This window comes from Sciurus carolinensis, chromosome 11, assembly GCF_902686445.1.
Source record: "Sciurus carolinensis chromosome 11, mSciCar1.2, whole genome shotgun sequence".
In the NCBI taxonomy this organism is placed as follows: domain Eukaryota; kingdom Metazoa; phylum Chordata; class Mammalia; order Rodentia; family Sciuridae; genus Sciurus; species Sciurus carolinensis.
Genome location: NC_062223.1, coordinates 56,072,398 through 56,092,945, shown reverse-complemented (window position 1 = coordinate 56,092,945; position 20,548 = coordinate 56,072,398). Strand labels below are relative to the sequence as shown.

The window sequence follows — 20,548 nt, the reverse complement described above, 5'->3', positions numbered from 1 at the left end:
CAACTTGGGTGTGATTTCTCTCTGTGGTTGGTACTGAGTGAACTATGCCATGACAAAATTTGTAGGAAACCCTAGCATGATGGTAGCTAAGAATGGCCCTTAGAATCAGTGACATGCTGAGTATGCTCTTACAGTGTCTGCCCTGATTTATCTGCTTTTATGACTACAAGCAAATTTGCAGCTGGGATGCCTTACATTTGAGTGGAATTTTCAGAGGGATGCATTTATTGGTAACCAATAAGGTTGTTAGGTAGGTCTTATAATTTAATGCAAAATCCATCACTTGCGATTTGTTGAGGTGCCAAGTGGGACTCAGTTTATGCAAATCCTTTCTGATTTATGGTTTCATTAGAGCTGAATCATTGATTAGACCACAGAAATTCAGGATGAATTTCATTGCTCTGACCCAATTTACAATAGAGCAGGTGCCACTGCTTCTGTTAGCATTTCTCTGGAATGCATGTCCTTCTTTACCAATAGATACTGAGAGGTGTCACATCTCACTGCAAAGTAGGCTTATACAGGGCTCCCACTGGTAGCAAGCTGGTGGCTTTTTTCCAAACCTCCAGTGAGGGAAGAGTGAGAGACATGAGCAAGACATCATGGACTTGATCTTAATCAGAGCCACTGTGAAATTGACGACTTTCTTCTTCCTGTTTGCTTCTCACTCAGGCAATCGTTCATTTGGAAATGGATGGTTTTCTTTGGAGATATTTGTATATGGAGTTTATTTTGTGCTCTTTGACAAGTCTACATTTTGACAGGAGCTGGAGCATGTCTTCAGAAAAGATGTGGCAGAAAGTGTACATATTTTGATTACCAAGAATTGGAAATAAAAAGACCTGGAGTTTATGCTAGGAAGCTCGAGATATTTTGGTATTGCTTTGGGTTTTATGGTACCTAGATTTTGCATGCAATTTTAAAATTCTTATTTCTGGTTCTAGGGTTTCCCCTAGTTAATGGTTGTTTTATAAACCTGTTAAGTCATCGTTTTAATCATTAAAACCAGTTTTGTTTTAAAAAAAAAAAAAAAAAAAGAAAAGATGTGGCAGGAGGGACTTTCCATGAGAAGATGAGTTGGCTAAGTCATTTGAGCCTGTGTTCTCTTGACTTTATTCATACTACTCCCATCTCAGAATTAGGACAATAGAATGAAGGAAGCAATGTTTTCCCACTAAGGCCATTTTCAATACCACCTACTGCTGTATCCTTCTCCTTTCCTGTTGACCCATAGCAGAGAAAATTCCAGAAAAGCCCACTTATCCACATGCTCAGATCTGCAGTGTACATAAGGTGATCAGAAAATGAAAGGTATGTCTATCTGGGCAGTAGGGTATCTCTTTTTTTTTTTTTTTAAGTACAAATTAAAAAACAGTTAACAAAATATCAATTCAGATGAGCTTACAATTCTTTTGTCTTATATTATGTTCTAGATGAATTTTACTCCATTTCTCTTAATTCCAATTTATTTCCCAAGAGCATCTTTACATAATTTTGTGAGAAATACCCTTCTTCCTCCCACCCCTTTTTCTTTATGTTTGTGTTTTCTGAGTGGAGTCTTGGAGGGCAGGAAGTAGGCTGGACAATTTCTATTCCAAGAAGACTTGGAAAGTCAGGCATCTTGTCTAAGGAAAATTACTCAGTGTTTCTTAGTTTTCCTCTTTTCTCCCCCTCTCTAAAATAGAAAGTAATGAGAAGATGAGAAACACCCAACTTCTATGTGAAGTAATGTTTATTCTGCAAGTGGAAAGGCCACAGCATTTGCTTTGTGGTTGGACATTGTCCACAGAGTGACAATAAAGCAGAAAGGTGGAAGTCTTATGAGATGAAATGCATATTTCAGGGACAAACGCATGGTGTGACACAGCTGTATGACTTCCGCCACCCTGATGCTATTGACTACAGAAACCAAAGTGGCTGTGACCTTTCAATACTTGCACTGAAGGCCCTCTAATTAGCATATTTATCATCTCTTTCTGTCTCACTATGAGTGTCAGATCATTACTCTGAGGGAAATTATCCCTTGAGAGTATCATTTCTTAGAAGTCTAAATCAAAAATCTTTTTCATGTCTGCTTCAGGAATTTGGAATTTTCCAAGGTTTATTCTTATTAGGACTCAGATAAGTCAGCTCTCCTAGGGAAACTCAGACTGGACATTTGAGGACACTGCCTAGGAGTAGTTTTTATCCTCCATCCCACTTGATTGACAATATAATACCTGTAAAAATTTCCAACTTTAAAAAGAATAACATTTGTTTTAATGATCACATTTTATAAATTGATTCTTTAAATGTAGGAGATGGGTAGATGATTCCTTCCTGTCGTGTAGAATGTTTTTGCTATTTTTATGCCAATAACTTTGAATGATGTTTTTAATACCAATCAATAGTCTTCTCTATTTCATATATGAGATGATGTTAAAACCCAGTTTGCTGAGTTTCAACTCCTTTCCGCAAGTTATAACTTGTTTGATTGTGAAATTATTTTACTGAGTGATACACATTTTCTTACATGTTTACTGCATACTCCTCCCTGCCACATTGACTGATAAAAATAAAAGGTGCAGACTGTAGTTCTACACTGAGTTTTTCTCTTTGTGGGAATTAAACCTAAGATCTTATAGTTAACAGTGCTCAGTGTATCAACAGAACTGGTATCCAGATCATGGGCTCAGACACCTTGCCTCTTCAAATCTTGAGTAATGCAAATGCTGTAACTACTTTTCCATCTCTTTAGAGAAAAATGAAGGTTAACAGTTGAATAGGTAATTAATTAAATCCATAGGGCTATAATGCAACCAAAATGACCTTAGGAATAGGATATACAAAGTTTAGAAAGACGCATGCGAAAGGCATAAAGGTGATAAAAATCTAGCAAAGGAGGTCCCCTTAGAATCACTGGGGTTCAAGAACTCAGTCACCAGCATTGTCAACCAGAACAGTGCTACTCGCTGCTGCAGCATTTCTCTGATGCCTCAGAATGGTTTGTTTTGACAAGATGAAATTTGTTTACTGTCCTCATTACCTTGAGGTAATGGTCATAGCAGGAGCCTGCCTGCTTGAAGTGTGAGACCATTGCAGTGTGGGGGTGGTGCACATTGGAGTGACATCTATGCTCCTTCTGGGAAAGAAAGAATACAGGCCTGAATAGAGACTCAGCAGTAAAAGATTACTCATGAATTTCTGGTGCTCTCTGTTAAAGACTAAAGAAAAAAAAAATAAAAAGTCAACATTCTTGACCATGTATTCAGAGACCTGCTACAGAAAAACATAGCAATCATTTGACTCATCCCCAAATTCTTGACACTCTCCTCAGGGTTTTATTTCCCTCATAATCTGCTCTAATTATATCTTCAGTGTCGCCAATGACTTTGGAGGGTTTTGCTGCATGTTTATGACTTCCAGTGTTGGGGAAAAAGTTCTTCCTGACATCTGTTCCAAATGTGTTTATCTGTAATTTTAATTCATGCTCACTTGCCTTGTCATCTGGCCTGGACTGAAATTAGTTGAGATTATTTGTACTATTTAAGATTTTATGTTCTTCAATTAAATCCTCCCAAAGAGTCTTGACTTGGCATCACACAATTTCCTCTCTGTCTTCCTCATCATTTTAGGTGAATTTAGAATGAATAGGTTTTAGAAAGATATTCAGGATATTTGAAATTAAAAGTGTCCTGGAAAGGTACTTAGTGAGAAGGTAAAGTAAGAGGCACTGAATGAGAATATTAGCTAGTGTGCAAAGAAAGGAACTGGAGTTGGGAGAGAGGCCAGGTCTTCTTCATATTGATAGATGAGATCTGATAAACACCCCAACAACCATGAGCTGTAGTCTAGGAAGAAAGGACTGAGTTCAACTGCTGAGGCTAGGAGCAGAGGGCATCTGAAGGCAAGTACAGCCTCAGGGAATTCATGAATTCAGTGGCTCTGAAAGTGCTCTAATGAATGAGGGTCTAGACATCTCCAGTATGAAGCAGATCGCTCCAGAGAGACCTGAAACTAAGGCTAGACAACCTTGTAAATAAATACCCTTAAATATTGACTATTACTGAAGAAACCAATTGTGAACTAAAGTAGAACTTGTGAGACTTTGGAGTTCAGGCCTGTCCTGATGACCCAACCACTTATCCACCCAAAACTAAAAGACTGTTCTCATCCTTCAGGGCTCAGATTTCTCCTTTGCCTTGTATTTCCATGTGGAGTTTAGTAGGGCATGTAGATCTCATAAAGGATCTCCAGGCCATACCCCTCCTAATCAGTCTGTGGGTGATGCTGACTCAAACCTTGGAGGTACATAAATGTGCTATTTTCAGTATACCATTGTGCCTTATGTGGATGATGAATTTGGGTGAGTGGTAGTGGAAGGAAGAGCTATTGACTTTCTGAGATTTGATTTAGGATAGAAGAATACAGAGTTCATTTTCAGAATGTCCAGGAGAATATCTCACAGGTACACTGCCTGACCTGTTGGATGATATATTATGGGCAGGATGCTGAGGCTAAGCCATGTTGCTCTATATGGAATCAGACTTTAGCTACCTTAGCAATGCTAGGTCCTGCTTAGGGGTAGTGGCCTGTTCATTCCCTCTTGTGGAAAAATGCACAGGAGTAAATCATGCAGATGCATGTCCATCACTGGTTGTAGAAGCCAAAGGTGAAGCAAAAGAAATGGCTGGTTTTGAAGAGTAGTTTTAAGGAGTATAGAGAGGAATTCGGAGAGTGGCAGTGTGGGGGGCCTCTTTATTTAATAGGCAAGGCTTATTCTACACAGATCAGGGCAATGAATTTAAAGAAAGAAAATTGTTTTACTAGTGTTATTTTGTACTGGATACGGAAGTCTTGATGCAGGACCAGTAGGGAGAGTCCAAAGTGTAGACTGCTCCCAACCAGAGGAGGGAAAATAAAGCCAATGTTTATGTTTCTTCATTCATTTCCTTGAGCATGTTGTGGGCACTTGCTTCTCCCTGTATTTGGAACTCATAATTTTTGTCCAGCCAACCTTGTTAAGCCAACAAATCTCCCTCTTTAGTGCCTTGTGTTAGGACCCTTTTCTGTGATAGTCCTGGAGCACCTTGTCCTTCTCCATCAAAATGTCCCCTTATAATCCGGAGTTCATGGTCAGTCATCACCACAAGGGTGTAAGATGAATGAGGACATGTTTATGATGGTTATGGTATTTCCTTTTTCTTTTCTTTTTTTCTTTTTCTGCTACATCCCCATTTACTTGGCATAGTGCTTGGGAATATTTAGGTGCTTGATAGATGTTTGTTGAATGAAATCTCTGCTAGGAACTAAAATTAAGGAGGTGTTCTGTGTAAAGGCCAAAGCCTTACTTCAGCACATTATATGTCTTTCTCTGAGCATCTGCTCATTTTAACCACATATATGAGATCTACCTGTGTCTTGCTCATCTTGGTTTCTCATCCTTGAGTGATCTGTTGTGTGACAAGTTATTTTTTTTCTATATTTAGTCTTCAAGCATTGAGTGCTAATAGAGTAGTTTTTGAGAAAAAAACATGGTTTGTTTCTTTGGGAAGATCCAGGCATTTCATGGACTGGACAATATGAAAGGTTGATGGGGTTCTGGTCTCTTCAGGCTGGAGCAATATTCCTTGAATTTCTCCTAATGAGTAAAATTGTTGCTAGGGAGTGACATGGGGTGGTGGGGAGAAGCTGGGAATGGTATTTAGGTTTCTATTTCTATTTCATTCACCCACTACCAGTTGAGTATCCATAGGGGAAGTAGTTGATCACTTTGAGACTCAACTTATGCATCTTTATAACACTCTTTTTTAATTCTAAGTTTGAAGTACTCTGAGAATTTAGTCATTGACTCACAGACACTGAGTGCCTGTGATGTGCTGAGCCAGGTACAAGGTGAACTGACCTGCATGGTCCTTTTCCTTTTGGAGGTGAGTGCCTAGTGGGGAGAGACATCTACCAACAAGCACAGAAATAAACCCATATTATAATAACTACCATAAACAGGAAGATCAGGGTGCAATGTGAGAGAATAATGGATCTTGATTTAAACTTGGGAAACAAGAAAATCTCCAAATGGAACATAGTATGTATGAATATGAGCGTGTGTGTATGTGTGTGTGTGTACATATGTATCTATGATTATGTTGTTCTGTTTTGAAAAATTTTGTCCTTACCAGAGTCTGTGCGACACTATGAATGCATTTTTAGGAGGAAAGTTTATAGCTCTGAGTACCTACATTAAAAAATCAGAAAGGTCAAAAATGAAAACCCTGGACTGGGGTTGTGACTCAGTGGTAAATTGCTTGTCTGACACGTGTGAGGCTCTGTTCAATTCTCAGCACCACATAAAAATAAATAAATAAATAAATAATACAAAGGTATTGATTCCATCTATAACAAAAAAAATTTTAAAAAATGGAAACCCTAATGATGCATCTCAAGGTCCTAGAAAAACAACAAATCTATTCCAAAAATTCACAGAAAGAAGGAAATAATTAAGATTAGAGCTGAAATTAATGAAATAGAGAATGTAAAATAACACAAAGAGTCAGAGTAACAAAGACCCAGAATAGTCAAAACTATTTAAACAAAAAAGAACAATGTTGGAGAAATCATAATACCCTGTTTCAAATTAGGCTACAAAGGTATCAATTCAAAAACAGTATAGTACTGGCATAAAAACAGACTGATAGAACAGAAGACACAGTCAAACTCACAGGGATACAGTCATCTGATATTTGACAAAGGCACAAAAATGTTGGAGAAGATACTCTTTTCAACAAATGGTGCTGGGAAAACTGGATATTTGTTTGTAGGGAAAACTGAATATTTGTTTGTAGAAAAATGAAACTAGGTTCCTCTCTCATCCTGCACAAAAGTCAATTCACAGTGAATCAAAGACCTAGGAATTAGACCAGAAAGTTTTCAATTAGAAGAAAACAGGGTTAAAACTCTAACATACATAGGTTCAGGCAGTACCTTCCTCAGTGGGACTCCTAAAACTTGGGAAATAATACCAAGAATTAATATATGAAATAGCATTAAATTTAAAAACCTCTGCACAGCAAAGAAAATTAAGAATGTGAAAAGAGGGCTGGGGTTGTGGCTCAGTGGTAAAGCACTTGCCTAACACATGTGAGGTACTGGGTTTGATCCTCAGCACTATAAAAATAAATAAAATTATGTTCACCTTCAACTAAAAGTATTTTTAAAAAAGAACGTGAAAAGAAACCTGCAGAATGTGAGAAAATCTTTGCCAGCTATTTTTCTGACATAGGATCTAGAATATCTAAAACTCAAAAAAAAACTGAACACCAAAATATACAAATAAAATTTTAAAAAATAAATGGACAAATGAATTAAACTGAGATTTCTCAAAAGAAGAAATACAAATGACCCACAAATATAAGAAAACATGTTCAGTATTTTTAACAATCAGGGAAAGGCAAAGAAAACTACACTGAGATTTCATCTCATTTGAGTTAGATTGGCAATCATCAAAAATACAAACAATAATAAATGCTGCCCAGAATGTGGGAAAACAGAAACACTTATTCACCTTTTTGGGATTGTAAATTAGTATAAACACTATAGAAATCTGTATGGAATCTCTCAGAAGACTAGGAACAGAAATACCATATTATATAATATTGTACAATATCAATTGTATTACCACTCAGTATTTATCCAAAAGAACTAAAGTCAGCACATATAGCCATACATGCATCACCTCGTTTATAGCAGTTCAATAGTTAAGTTATGGAACCAGCCTAGGTGCTTATCAAAGGATAAATGGATAAGGAAAATGTTGTATGTATATACAATGAAGTTTTATGCACCCATAAAAAAGAATGAAATTATGATATTTATGGGAAAATGGATGGAATTGAAAATATGATGTTAAGTGAAATAAACTTGACTCAGAAAGTTAAAAGCCATATGTTTTATCTTATATATAAAAGCTAGAGAGAAAAAGGGGAGGAAAATTTTTTCATTAAAATGGAATAGAGGGGCTGGGGTTGTGGCTCAGTGGTGGATTGCTTGCCTAGCATGTGTGAGGCTTTGGATTTGACACTCAGCACCACGTATGAATAAAATGAAGGTCTATCAACATCTAAAAAATAATTTTATAAAGTGGAATAGAGACCAGTACAGTAGATAATGGGGGCTGGGGGTAAGGGAGGAGGGAATGGAAAGGGGAGGTATTGGGCAATGAAATTGACCAAATTATATGTGCATGTATGACTATATCACAATCAATCCCACTATTTTGTATATTTATAATACACCAACAAAATCTTTCTCCAGTTTTATTAAGCATACTTGACAAATGAAAATCACATATATTGATGGTTATAAAATGTTTTGGTAAGTGTATAATTGTAAAATTATTAAATCAACATAATTAACATATCCATCACCTGACACACAGTTTTTGTTTGTTTAGTAAAAACATTGAACTCCACTGCAGTAATTTTCCAGTATATTACACATTATTATTAACTGTAGTCACCATGATATATAATAGATCTCCAGAACTTACTCTTCTTACTGAACTGTAACCTTCTAACATTTGATCAACATCCCCCAGCCCTGCTCCCCTGGCCCATGAGTAGATTCTATTTCATCCTGAAGACTTGAAGGCCAAGGAGAAATTATTCTTGTAGGGATGTGTAATTATGTTCTGAATTGGTGGAACAAGTTTGAAAGACCTTGAGTCAGAAAAGACATTGGCATACTAGAGGAATTAGTGGGAAGGCTGAAGTAGTTGGAAGGACGTGATGGAGAGGGATGTTTGTTACTTTGGGTCGAAGTTAAAGATTTTGTATTTCTCTTAAATAAAATGGGAAGCTGTTGGAAGATTTTTAAGGGAGAGAGTGACATGATCCAATCTGTTTCAAAGAATTCTTTTGTGTGGAAAATGGATTAGAGACAGACCAGAGGGGGAACAGGAAGTTAAATAAGGAAATATCTATTTGAGAGATGATAGTAATGTGGAATAGGTTGGAACCCACGGCCTCACAAATACCCTGCCACAGCCACATCTCAAGGCCCTTGGGAGCTGTGAGATGCCTGTGAGGACATCTGGATGTATTGGCAGCGGGCTGTTGACAATGGATAATATGGGTCAAGTAAGGCACGCTAGTCAGTGTTACATCTTCCTGTGATGTTAAGTGGGACCATGAACCCCATTATTGCTCCATAGGAAGGTAGATGTTCTTAACCAGTGTCTATAAATGATTGGGCATAATTAGATTTAATTTCTGGTAATAACAGATTGGCAGAAACTACAGTTGGGTCCTAAGGGTACTGATTTTTATAAAATTTCTGCGGGACACAAAGGGTTATTATCTATAAACATTATCAGAAAGTAGCCCTTGTTAAATCTTTTTAGTGTTCCTAACAAGAACTTTCCAGTCAAGTTCTGACTGTCACTTACTGGTTGCATTACCTTGGATTAATAAAATCCAAGCCCACATTTTTCTAAGCTGTAAAATGGGGATAACAATCTTCTTTAGGGTGTTGTGAGCATTTCATACAGTACTATGTATAACATGGTTAACATTGTGCCTGATGTGTTGGCGGATGTCAGGATCAGCTTTTATACTTAAGATATTCTCTATGTTCATGCGAGTCTTAGTTAACAATGAAAGTGTGTGCTTCTAATCATAGAATAGATTTAATTATTTAAAATGATCAACTAAAAAACTTGAAAATTGATCACCTTATTTACATGTGTGTGTATGTCTTCTACAATCTGGTCACAGCTTCTAATTCCATAACAGATAAAGAAATCAGTATTTAAGAAGGAGGGTGACTTTGAGGAGACTCATGTTTCAGTCTGTGTTGATCATCAGCAGAAGAAAAAAATCTTCCAAAGTCTAGCTGGAGGACTTGAGAGAGAGAGCAACTAGGTAGTAACTGAAGACAAATATCCAGGAAAGAAAGCTGTGCATCTTAAATGTCATGCTCTTCAGTCACGACAGATAAGAAAGACAAAGCCGTCAGAAGGATTCTGAAAGGTGGAGAATTAATTGAGGATTTACGAGCTGGCAGCCAACTCAGATGCTGAGGTGGGGTTTTAAGAATGATGTTCACCAGCTGTGGTAATGAAAGTGTTCTAAAATTGGATTGTGGTGATGGCCACACAACTGGATAAATCTACAAAAAACCATCAAACTATCTACTTACAATAGCTGAATTTTATGGCATGTAAATTATGCCTCAATAAAAGTGTTTAAAGAAAGAAATATGGTGACTAGTAAATGAGTCGAATTTGTCCTCTAAGTGGTTATGAGGGGGAATTGCATGCCTTTGCAGATTCATACATCTATTCATTCAATCATAATTTACCCACCCATACTATTGCCCATCCAAATTTTTCCATTCACCTATAAGTCAATCATGGATTCATGTACTATACCTGTGCAGGAAGTTTTTGGTTGAGAGAAATGAATAAGACATAAACTCTGACTGAAAGAAGTTGGAGTGGTTAGACTTTTTAAGAGGAGGACTTGGAATTACTTGGCAGAAAACACTTGTCTTAGGTTTGTGTTGCTGTGACCAAAACACCTGACAAGAATAACTTAGAGGAGGAAAAGTTTATTTTGGGTTCATGGTCTAAGAGGTTCTGTCCATGGTTATCCAACCCCACCACTCTAAGCCTGAGGTGAGGAAGAACATCATGATGGAAGGGCGTAGAGGAGGAGAGCGTCTCAGCTCATGGCAGCTGGGGAGCAGATTGAGAAAGAATGGGAGTTGGAGAGAGAGAGAGAGAGAGAGAGAGAGAGAGAGAGAGGAGAGAGAATATGAATGAGAAGCAAGGGACCAAAAGTGGCCTCCAAAGGCATGCATGCCTCCCACCTGCCTCCAGTTACCACCCAGTTGGTCCATTCAAATTACTAATTCATCAAATGGATTAGTCCACTAATTAGATTACAGATCTCATAATCAAATCATTTCACCTCTGAGCATTAACATTCTTACATTGCTTAACATGAGCTCTTGGGGAGACACCACATATCCAAGTCATAATGGTGTGTGTGTGTGTGTGTATTTGAAAGTGTAAATTATACTGTGTTTGAATCACACATGCAGAAAGTATATCCCCTTTATTCCTTGGATAGAATGTGTAGAAATCTGTTTCTCTTGGAAGGACAGTGGAACAGTAGCATGGTGATTAAGGGCTCTGGCTCCAATCAGACCTGTGTTTTGGTATCTTCCACAAGTGCACTCACTTCTTTGAATTTCAAACTGCTACATTGTAAAACAGGGGTGACAACTGAATTTTATAGAGCTGTTAATATAATTAAATGCTATATTGCATGTAGAACACTCAACTGATTGCCTAGCTCATAGTACATGCTCAAGAAATGTTTATTATTGTTATTATACCTGTATCAGAATGTTTAAGATTTTCCAAACTTTCCTTTACTCAAGGCTAAAAATCTAATTACTCCCATGAGGATCTGTCCTTCCAAGTTTTTATCTACTATAGTTTTGCATCATCTAGAAAAGATTTCTCCATCCCTGAGATGCCATGACAATTTGTACTCCTTGCTTAACATAGATTGCCTTATTTTGGTGCTACTCCTGTATGTGGTTCATCTCTTTTTAAAGTTTGTAATTTCCCTGTGGAGCATATTCTAAACCTTTGCACTGTTCCCAGATGTTTACTCACATAGTAGATGCCTTATAAATATTGAGTAAATGATTACTCAGTGGTGCAGAAAGGCAAGTGGGACTGAATAGATACAGCTTCAGTGAAGCCCTACATTAATTAAACATGCTTTTGAGATGATAGGTCCAACCAAAGTGGTTTTGATGATAAGTTTGGTTTGCCCCATGGGCCCTTCACTGTCCTTGAAATACAGTTTGCCCAGTTCCTTACATTGCCATGGCACATGCTTGCTAGAGAGATACAGGTTGAAAAAATATATTTTCTTACCATAAATTTGTTTATTTTTAAAATTTTATTTTTATTTGAAAAACATATTCTTTACCCCCTTCATATTTATGGGGTATCATACAGCATTTTGAGTGTACATCGATAACAGTGTTTGAGGGATTTTGTTCCAGGCTGTCAAATACGTGTAGAAAGAAAAGGACAGTTGAAGTCTCCCAGAAAGGGAGAGAAAAGAAACATAGACCAAGAATAACTGTGATAAAAGATGAACATATGATGTTGGTTGAAACTTTACAATGAAGAAAAATATGACAACTTAATTATTGATCAATTCTAAGATGAGAAGTAAAGTTCAGGCACTTAGTCTGCCTAAGAGAGCTGTGATGCTTAAAATTGCCCTTTGGTAGCAAAAACATCAAGTTGTTTTAGTTGTAACAATTACTGTAAGCCTTTCAAGTTCATGTAGAAGTGTTCTCAGCTGTCAGGGGTTTCAGATTTCCAACAAGTTAAAATCTTGCTCTACTTCTGACTCGGGCACTCACCAGTACACAGGCCATAGGTAGCAAGGCTGGATGAAATACCATGCTTACTAGGGCTGAGCGTTTACTCTTCAAAGTCTCAAGGAATGGCTGCATCTTTCACTTTTTATTGCTAGTTTTGCTATTAGAAGGATATAAGAAATAATGAAAAGTATATGAACTTTGGATATAGCCAGACTAGACTTAGAACTCTGTCATCTCCACTTATTAGCTAAGCATGGGTGAGTTTGTGTTTCTCTTATCTTGAAGTTGAGGATAACAGCATTAAGTTATTTTGAGCTTTAATCATTGTTGACATCATCATCATGACCCTTTATTGACTTTTTTGGTATGTATCAGTAATTGTTCCATGTGTGTTACATGGATCAGTCTACTTAACTTGCTGAACAGCATATTAATAAGGTGTATAAAACTTTTGTTCTCATTTAAAATATCTACTATAATGCTAGGCATATCATAGGTACATGAATTTCATTATTATTATTTAATAACAATTATTATCATTATCTAAATCAAGCACAGCTTAATTTCTTTGGGGTTAAATAATGTTCTAGAATTTCATCAAAAATAAATTAAACTTGGACTTTATCTAGTTTAGTGATTTCCACAAATTGTTATTCCCCAAATCCTCATGTCAACAACATAAAAGCATAACTATTCTTCTTGAATCAGGGGTAGGGAACTTGAATCCTATGTCACAATTTATCTGTACTCAGGACTTTGAGAAACATAGTTTGGAAATCACTGATACCATCCATTTCTGATATACGCACTTAGATAGGCAAAGTGATTTATGATGTTCGCTAACTGCAGACCCTGAATTATACTTCAGATCCAGTATTTTCTGAGACCACAACATGTAGTTTCATAGCATATAATTATTATTTACAAAATGCTAATTTAAAGATGACAAAGTACCTTCATGTATCTTATCATATTTGAACTTTGCAACTTTTATGGTAAATATAAAGCATTCTTTCTAGTTTACCCCCCAATACTCTATAATATATGAACATTAAAAAAAATTTGGTGGAGATAGCAGTAGAGGAAGGGGGAAAATCAGAGATCTGAAATATTGGAAAAGTGTGATATCATTGAATAAGCAAGTACAGGAAAGTCGGCATCTGCCCTGAGAGCAATTTCTAGTCACTGATGATTTGGGCTGTGGCTTTTAATGGACACTGTAGGAATACGGAGCCTGGTGCTAGTTGAGATGTTTAAATAAGGACCTTGAAGGGTGAATTCCTCAGTGGGTAGACTAGGAAAAATCCTCAGTGAAAAGGAACCTTACATATCAGTCTTGACTCTAGATTGAGGTCCAGAGGAGAAAAGTTTGCATTCCTGAAAACTTTGGACTCGAATTTATTCCATCTGTGTGGCTCAGTTCTCATCCCCGAGGCAAAAATGTTGTTTTAATGTGATCTTGTGTTGATGATTCCTTTAGGCAACTGACAGAAGCAAACACAAATTCTCTCTGAAGAAATGCAATTTTAAAAACCAAAACTTCAAATAATTTTCAGAGATTACATTTCAAAGAATATGAGTTCGCAAATAAAAGAATCAACTCAAAACAGGAGAAAATTAACCATCATGTGTGATACTTGGCACAAACAACAAACTGCAAAATTAGATGCACAAAGATGGAAGATATTAAAATTGTTTATATAAAATATGTAGGTGTAATGTGTTCCAAGAAATAAAAAATAAAAGATGAAAGAATAATGGACTGTCAAATTTGACAAAACAGATCAAAAATAATTAGATGTAATTCTAGAAATTAAAGATGAAATAGTAAAATTAAAAATGATATGAGAGACTGATACAGAATGTGATACAACTCTAGAGAGAGATCTTAAAGACATATCCAGAAGTCATACAGAATTTAGCATCCAAAGTAAAAAGAAATGGATTATTTGAAAAAAAAAATTCTAAGTTACATGAAGGAGAGCTCAACAAGGAAGAACATTTATCCAGTTAGAAGAAAGAAGAGAGAAAATGGTGATGGGAGAATGTTCGAAGAGCAATACTTGAGTCTTCCAAAATGGTGAAAGATTTCACCAGTCTTCAGATTCAGGAATCTCAAGAAATTCCAATAATAAATTCACACCCAGGAACCTCATTATACAATGAAAGCAAGCAACCAACCAGACAAGCAGACCTTGAAAGTATCCACAGAGAAAGAGGTTGCTACATAGGAAGGAATGATCCTTAGATTAACAACTGACTACTCAGAAGCAATAAAGGAAGCCATGATGTTTTTAGTCAGCTTTTTTGCTGCTGTGACTAAAAGGATCTGATCAGAACAACTATAAAGGAGGAGAGGTTTATTTGAGGGCTCAGGGTTTCAGAAGTCTTAGTACATAAGACTGGCTCCATTCCTCAGGGCTGGAGGTAAGGCTAAACATCATGGCAGGAGAGGGTGGCTGAGGGAAGCAGCTCACATCCACGTGATCAGGAAGCAGAGAGTCTTCACTCAACAGAGACAAATATATATATACCCCATAGCCACGCCCTCAGTGAGCCACCCCCTCCAGCCACACCCCACCTGCCTCCAGTCACCACTCAATTAATCCCATCAGGGAATTACTTCACTGATTAGGTTAAGACTCAAAACCCAATCATTTCTCTTCTGAACCTTCTTGCATTATCTCACATCCAAAGCACATAACAAGGGAATGATGTTTTCAAAATGTTGAGACAACGTAACTTTCTACCCAGTAAAGCTGTAAGTATGAGGATAGTGTATAGACACATTTAGAAAAAATGAAAATCACAGTCCTATGAAAAGATCCTCAGTAAAGAAGCTTCTAAAATATACTATAGGAAGAAAATAATTATCCTGGAAGGAATGGCAAGGATTCAGGCAGAAATGTTGAGCAAAGAAAATGTCAAAACTGTGGCTAAAAGAATGTGCCCCAGAAAACATGTTTAAGAATGTTTCCAGCAACCAGTCAAAATCTTCAAGTAACTCAAATGTCCATTTGTAGTATAATGTATAAAATGTGAATTATTCATACTATGGAATATTATATAGCATTGACAAATGAATGTTGTAAGCATTAATATGTGTGAATAGAAAAAAACTCACACCATGCAAGATATGTACAATATAATTTCACTTATATGAACTTTGAAATGGGTAAAACTAAATATATTTGTTTGGGAAATAGTACCTATACATGATAAAATCACAAATACATGTAATGGAGTGATTAACACAAAATTCAGGATAGTTATCTCTATTGACTGGGAGAAGGATTCATTTGGGAGATGTAATCAAGAGGTACTGGTAATATTTTCCTTGTATTTATATATTTGTGTATTTTATCCTTTTCTACATATCATAAATTTTTCAATTGAGTTATAAAAAGTCCAGTCATATAAGAAGGTAATAGGAAGAGGAATAGGATCAGTATGAATAAGAGCCTTCAGGTAGTGACAACCTTAGCAAATTTGAGTATGGTAACAAGATCTCTTTAGCATGGGATAGACCTAAGTTTCCTATTTTTCTTCTCCAACCCCATACCCAGCTCACCCTTGCTTATTGCCATTGTATGTTTTCATACATAATGACATAATAAAAAAGTTTGGTGCTTTATTATTTGGAGGTCTTTATTCCCTCCTTTCCTGATGTAAAATTTTATTTGTATCTTCTAGGTCATAACTTTTGTGCTGAAGCACCTAAATGTGGTGAAAACTCGGAGTGTAAAAACTGGAATACAAAAGCTACTTGTGAGTGCAAGAATGGTTACATTTCTGTCCAGGGAGACTCTGCCTACTGTGAAGGTAAGTAAAGAATTTAAAGAAGTCACTTGTGAGAAACTGACTGAGAAATGTGTTTCCACATGAAATTTACCAACCACCCACAGTACTCTGTTTTCCGGGTTTATTCAAACTGCTTACATGAGAAAGCAAGACCTCTGAAGGTAGTTATGAAACATAACAAGTAAGTAAAAGTAACAATTTTGTGTTCCACCATGTGTCACAATCACCAGAACAACCATACATGCATAATTTTCTATTGTCTTATTAAGGATACTTTTATCTCCAAGGTGGATTATATATTATGTGGGGGATTCTCTTTTCAAAGGACTCTTTGGCCTTAACTTGCACCCAGCTGTCACCTTCATTTGTCAAGGTCAGAATTGGTTTTTCAATGGAATTTCTTAATGGCTGGTTCACATTTTGCCAATTGCCTGTCTTCACTGAGATCACAGTAACAGGATTCATAACTCTGGCACATGAGCTGCAATGGAATTGTGGCCTCTAGTATGAACCCCTCTTTCCAAGCCCAGCTCTGTACCCTGCTGGTGGTGAGCATTGCATGCCCTTATTCCTTAGCAGGCCAGAGGCATGGGGTTAGCTCTGACCCATTCTAAATGCACAGTGCTGTGATATCCAAGCCAATCCATCTCTTAGGTGCTTCCTGGCTCCCCACTATCAGTTTAGAGAAGTTCTAATAGACGAAGTTATGACTGGACTGTTCTCTGTCACAGTTCCTGTCATTCCAGTAGTTCCTTTTACCTTCACAAATAAAATAGTGAGCTGTAGTGATCTGCTAATCAGTAAAGGAGATGTTTTCTATTGAATGAATGTTGCAAAATCAGCTCAATCTCCCTCTTAAGACCTTTGGGTCTCAAGTGGGTCAAGTCTTAAGGTTAAGACAATATTAATAGGTGGCAGTAAGGTGAATTCCTTTTCTTTCTGCTGTTTTGTGTTGTTGACCCTGGCTTAACTTTTTGACTTCCACTCCAGACCTCTTCAATTGTTAAGGAAGTGCTTCACTTCCAGTGAGCCTCCGTGATTTTCCAGGCAGCCTCTGTGATTTTCCAGTGAGCCTCCATGATTTTTCATTTCTCATGTAAATCTTCCTTCTTCACTATCTTCCTACTTTGCAATATTCTAGCTAGTGGGGTTTACCTTCTTTTCCCTCTTGCTGACTTTATAGATTTGAACTTGCTTAGCGGGACACCCATTTGGGAGAATAAAGGTACCTTTTGTGGTGAAAACGTTCATCCACCTTGTGATATGATTGTAGTTATTTGTTAACTTCTGGGAAGAGGGTTCCTGATATCAATACTTCATACTAATGTCTGTGTTTAAATATTTTGGGATTATGCTATTTTCAGAAACTTAAAATATTAGAAGATTTTAATCGTGAACTTTCTCCCCACAGTTCTCCATGAAAAAAATCCCTACAACCAAGGTAATGGCCTAAAAATCTTATTCTCTCACCTTTTAGTATATGTGGATATAGACTCTGGACCATTTTAAGAATCATAGTAGGAACCTCAAAATAATTTGAATCCTTAGTCCATCACTGACAGACCTTTAAGTTGTCCATTAGAATCAGTACACCAACCATTCCTGGTCCTGCTTGGCTATTGAGACCTGGAAGAATATGGAAGAAAACTACTGGTGCTAATGCTGTTTGAGACTCAGATTCTCTCCTCACTGATATCATTTTTTATTATATAGACTCAGTGCCAAGAGAAGCCATCTGTGATATTAAACTTGCCCTTTCTGTATGAAACCTTTTTTTTTTTATTGATTGTGTTAAGTGATTTTAGGTCTGGATCACTGTTTTCCTGGACATGCTTTTGCAATGTATGAGCTTGGCCTTGGGCCAGTGTGCACTATGGCGTTATCTTGGGTAACAGTAATGTGTGTGGGCCTCAGTCATTACATTATTATCATGGAGACTTTCTTCAAGTTCCAGGGAACTTGTTCATGGAGAGAGGGACAGCACCTAAGGAGAAATGGCTGAATGTTGGAGTCCTCCTAGTGTTTAAGATCCGAGTGCCAGGAGTAGAGCAGGCATCTAGATGGGAGGCATTAAAAACCAAGAAGAGCAAACACTGACATTTATAGCAGATGCTTTTCCTCAGTTCGTCTGCCATCTGCAGCATGTTGAACTTTGGTCTTTCGGCTTATGTTCCTCTTATTGCATGGTGGCTGCCAAAGTTCCAGTCATGGTGCCCTCCTCCATGTAAGGAAGGGAAGAAGGGTCATAATTAAAAATTTCTGTGTGAAATTTTGTCTTTTTTGCATTCAGAGAAACTCCTCTTCCCAGATGTTGCCCAACCCCCACTATCAATATGCAGAATATTTCCTCTCTTATTTTTTAGACCTGGGTGATACCCCCCAATCATACACGCTGGACTTGATGTTTGGGGCAAAAGGGAAGGGGATACCTGCCATTGGTTTGGGCTAATTGTGTTTATTCCCTGGAGCTGGAATAGGGTTTGTCTTCCTTGAGACCAAATCATGCCTTTCTTCTGTTTGAACCAATAGGGATATACCAATAGAAAAGGGTGGGGCTTACTTTTAGGAGGGCAAAACTATGTTTAACCCCACTCTTTTATTAGTTAAATTAGTTCATGGACTACCTTCCTACCTCTGTCCTAAGAACTGCCCTCTGGGCTGATCCAAGACACTAACTTAGAGTTGGTACCAGAGATGCTCAGAAAGCAGGCTCATTGTCCTATCCTATCCTAGAGAGTTAGATAGTAAGAACTGCTTCAGGCAAGTTATTTTTTACTGGAGTAAATGGAGCAAAAATGACCCAAATTATAAAAGCCACGATGAACAAGACTGGCTTGCAAATTAAAACAAAATATTACATACATTGTCCAGGATATCTCAAAAGCCTATTCAGGCTCTCAGTGAATAAAGAAGCACAAAATACTTTCAATTTTCTTAACTTCCTAAGGTAGTTGCAGACCTGTGGTGTATTAAGACTCCTGCTCTGCAGAGATTGTAGACTGTGTCAGAGAGAAGATATCGGAACTCCTAGCCAATCAATAGAAGATAATAAGAACTTTTGTCAGCTATGATACAAGTCACAGGAGGCTGTTTCATTGTGACTCAAGCAGACACATTCCCCATTTTGAAAACTGCTTTAGCTGGATTTCAGTGTTTTATGACCTGGCAGGCTGAGGCTTTTACCTTTGTGATGACATTTTCAACGAATTGCTCTTAAGTAGTTGGGTGTATTTTGTTGGCGGGGGAGGTACCAGGGATTGAACTCAGGGGCACTTGACCACTGAGCCACTTCTCCATCTCTATTTGTATTTTATATAGAGATAGGGTCTCATGGAGTTGCTTAGTGTCTCTTGTTAAGTTGCTGAGGCTGACTTTGAACTCATGATCTTCCTGCCTCAGACTCCCAGCCATTGGGATTATAGGTGAGGTCTGGCAGTAATTTTTGATACATTAGTTTAAATTAGAGGTAGTGCTGAGGACCATGTAGCAAGAGCGGTTCTAGTGATGATCTTTCTGCTTCAGAGTGTACATAGAGATTCACAAACGGTTTCTTCCAGTTGCAAGTCATGTAGATGAATGAAGAATAACATAATTTATGTGCTCTGCAATCTGCCAGGTATGGAAAGTGCTACAATTAGTATTAAATTATAAGACCTTTTACTTGCAGAATATTCTGAATTTTATGGACTTTATTCTTATGTATCTTATATACTTTTTTGAAACTTATAAGAAATCCGTGAGGAGAGTGATAGACCTTGGCTGCCATTAACTTTATTTTATAAGTGCAAACACTAATACTCAGAAATGAAGTAAAGGTAAAAATTCAACTCATTTCTATTCCAGGGCTTTATGCCCAGACTAATGCTGGTTCCAACCCTCCCACCACTCACACTGTTCCAAGGTCGTATGTTGTTCAGGATATTTGCTGTCTCCTCCGTTCATTCCACTGGCATCTAGTTTGGCCAAATAACTGTAAGTGGAATGACATGTGTCATTTCAGAGTGGAAGCTCTAAGAACTTTTTGCAGGATTCTACATCATTTTCTTTTCTTTCTGACATAAAAATCTGGCACTGTTCCAGATCAGAGCTTCTCCTTTAGCCAGGGTTCCAGAACTAAGATGACATGAAGCAGAGTTACTACTGACAGGTGATGGACATGTGGCACGAGTGAGAAACCATCATGTATACCACCGAAATTGACAGGTTTTGGTATGTGGGGATGGATACAATGTTACCTTTCCATAACTTAGCCAAGTTCACTGATGTACCCACCCAAATTAATTGATTCAAAACTCGTGGTTCAGAGACTTGAGTGCTCATAACTGAAAGAATTTTTAATAGAGCAAGTATTAAGAAT

General features: G+C 37.3%; 1 protein-coding gene across 2 annotated transcripts in view; it reads left to right on the top strand.

Moving 5' to 3' along the window:
* Positions 1-20,548, top strand: part of Nell1 (neural EGFL like 1) — an 865,354-nt gene that overhangs the window by 255,619 nt on the left and 589,187 nt on the right. For both annotated transcript variants that reach the window (XM_047517024.1, XM_047517023.1), the window contains exon 12: positions 16,084-16,212. In XM_047517024.1, coding sequence (XP_047372980.1) covers positions 16,084-16,212 — 129 coding nt within the window. The remainder of the gene's footprint in view (positions 1-16,083; positions 16,213-20,548) is intronic.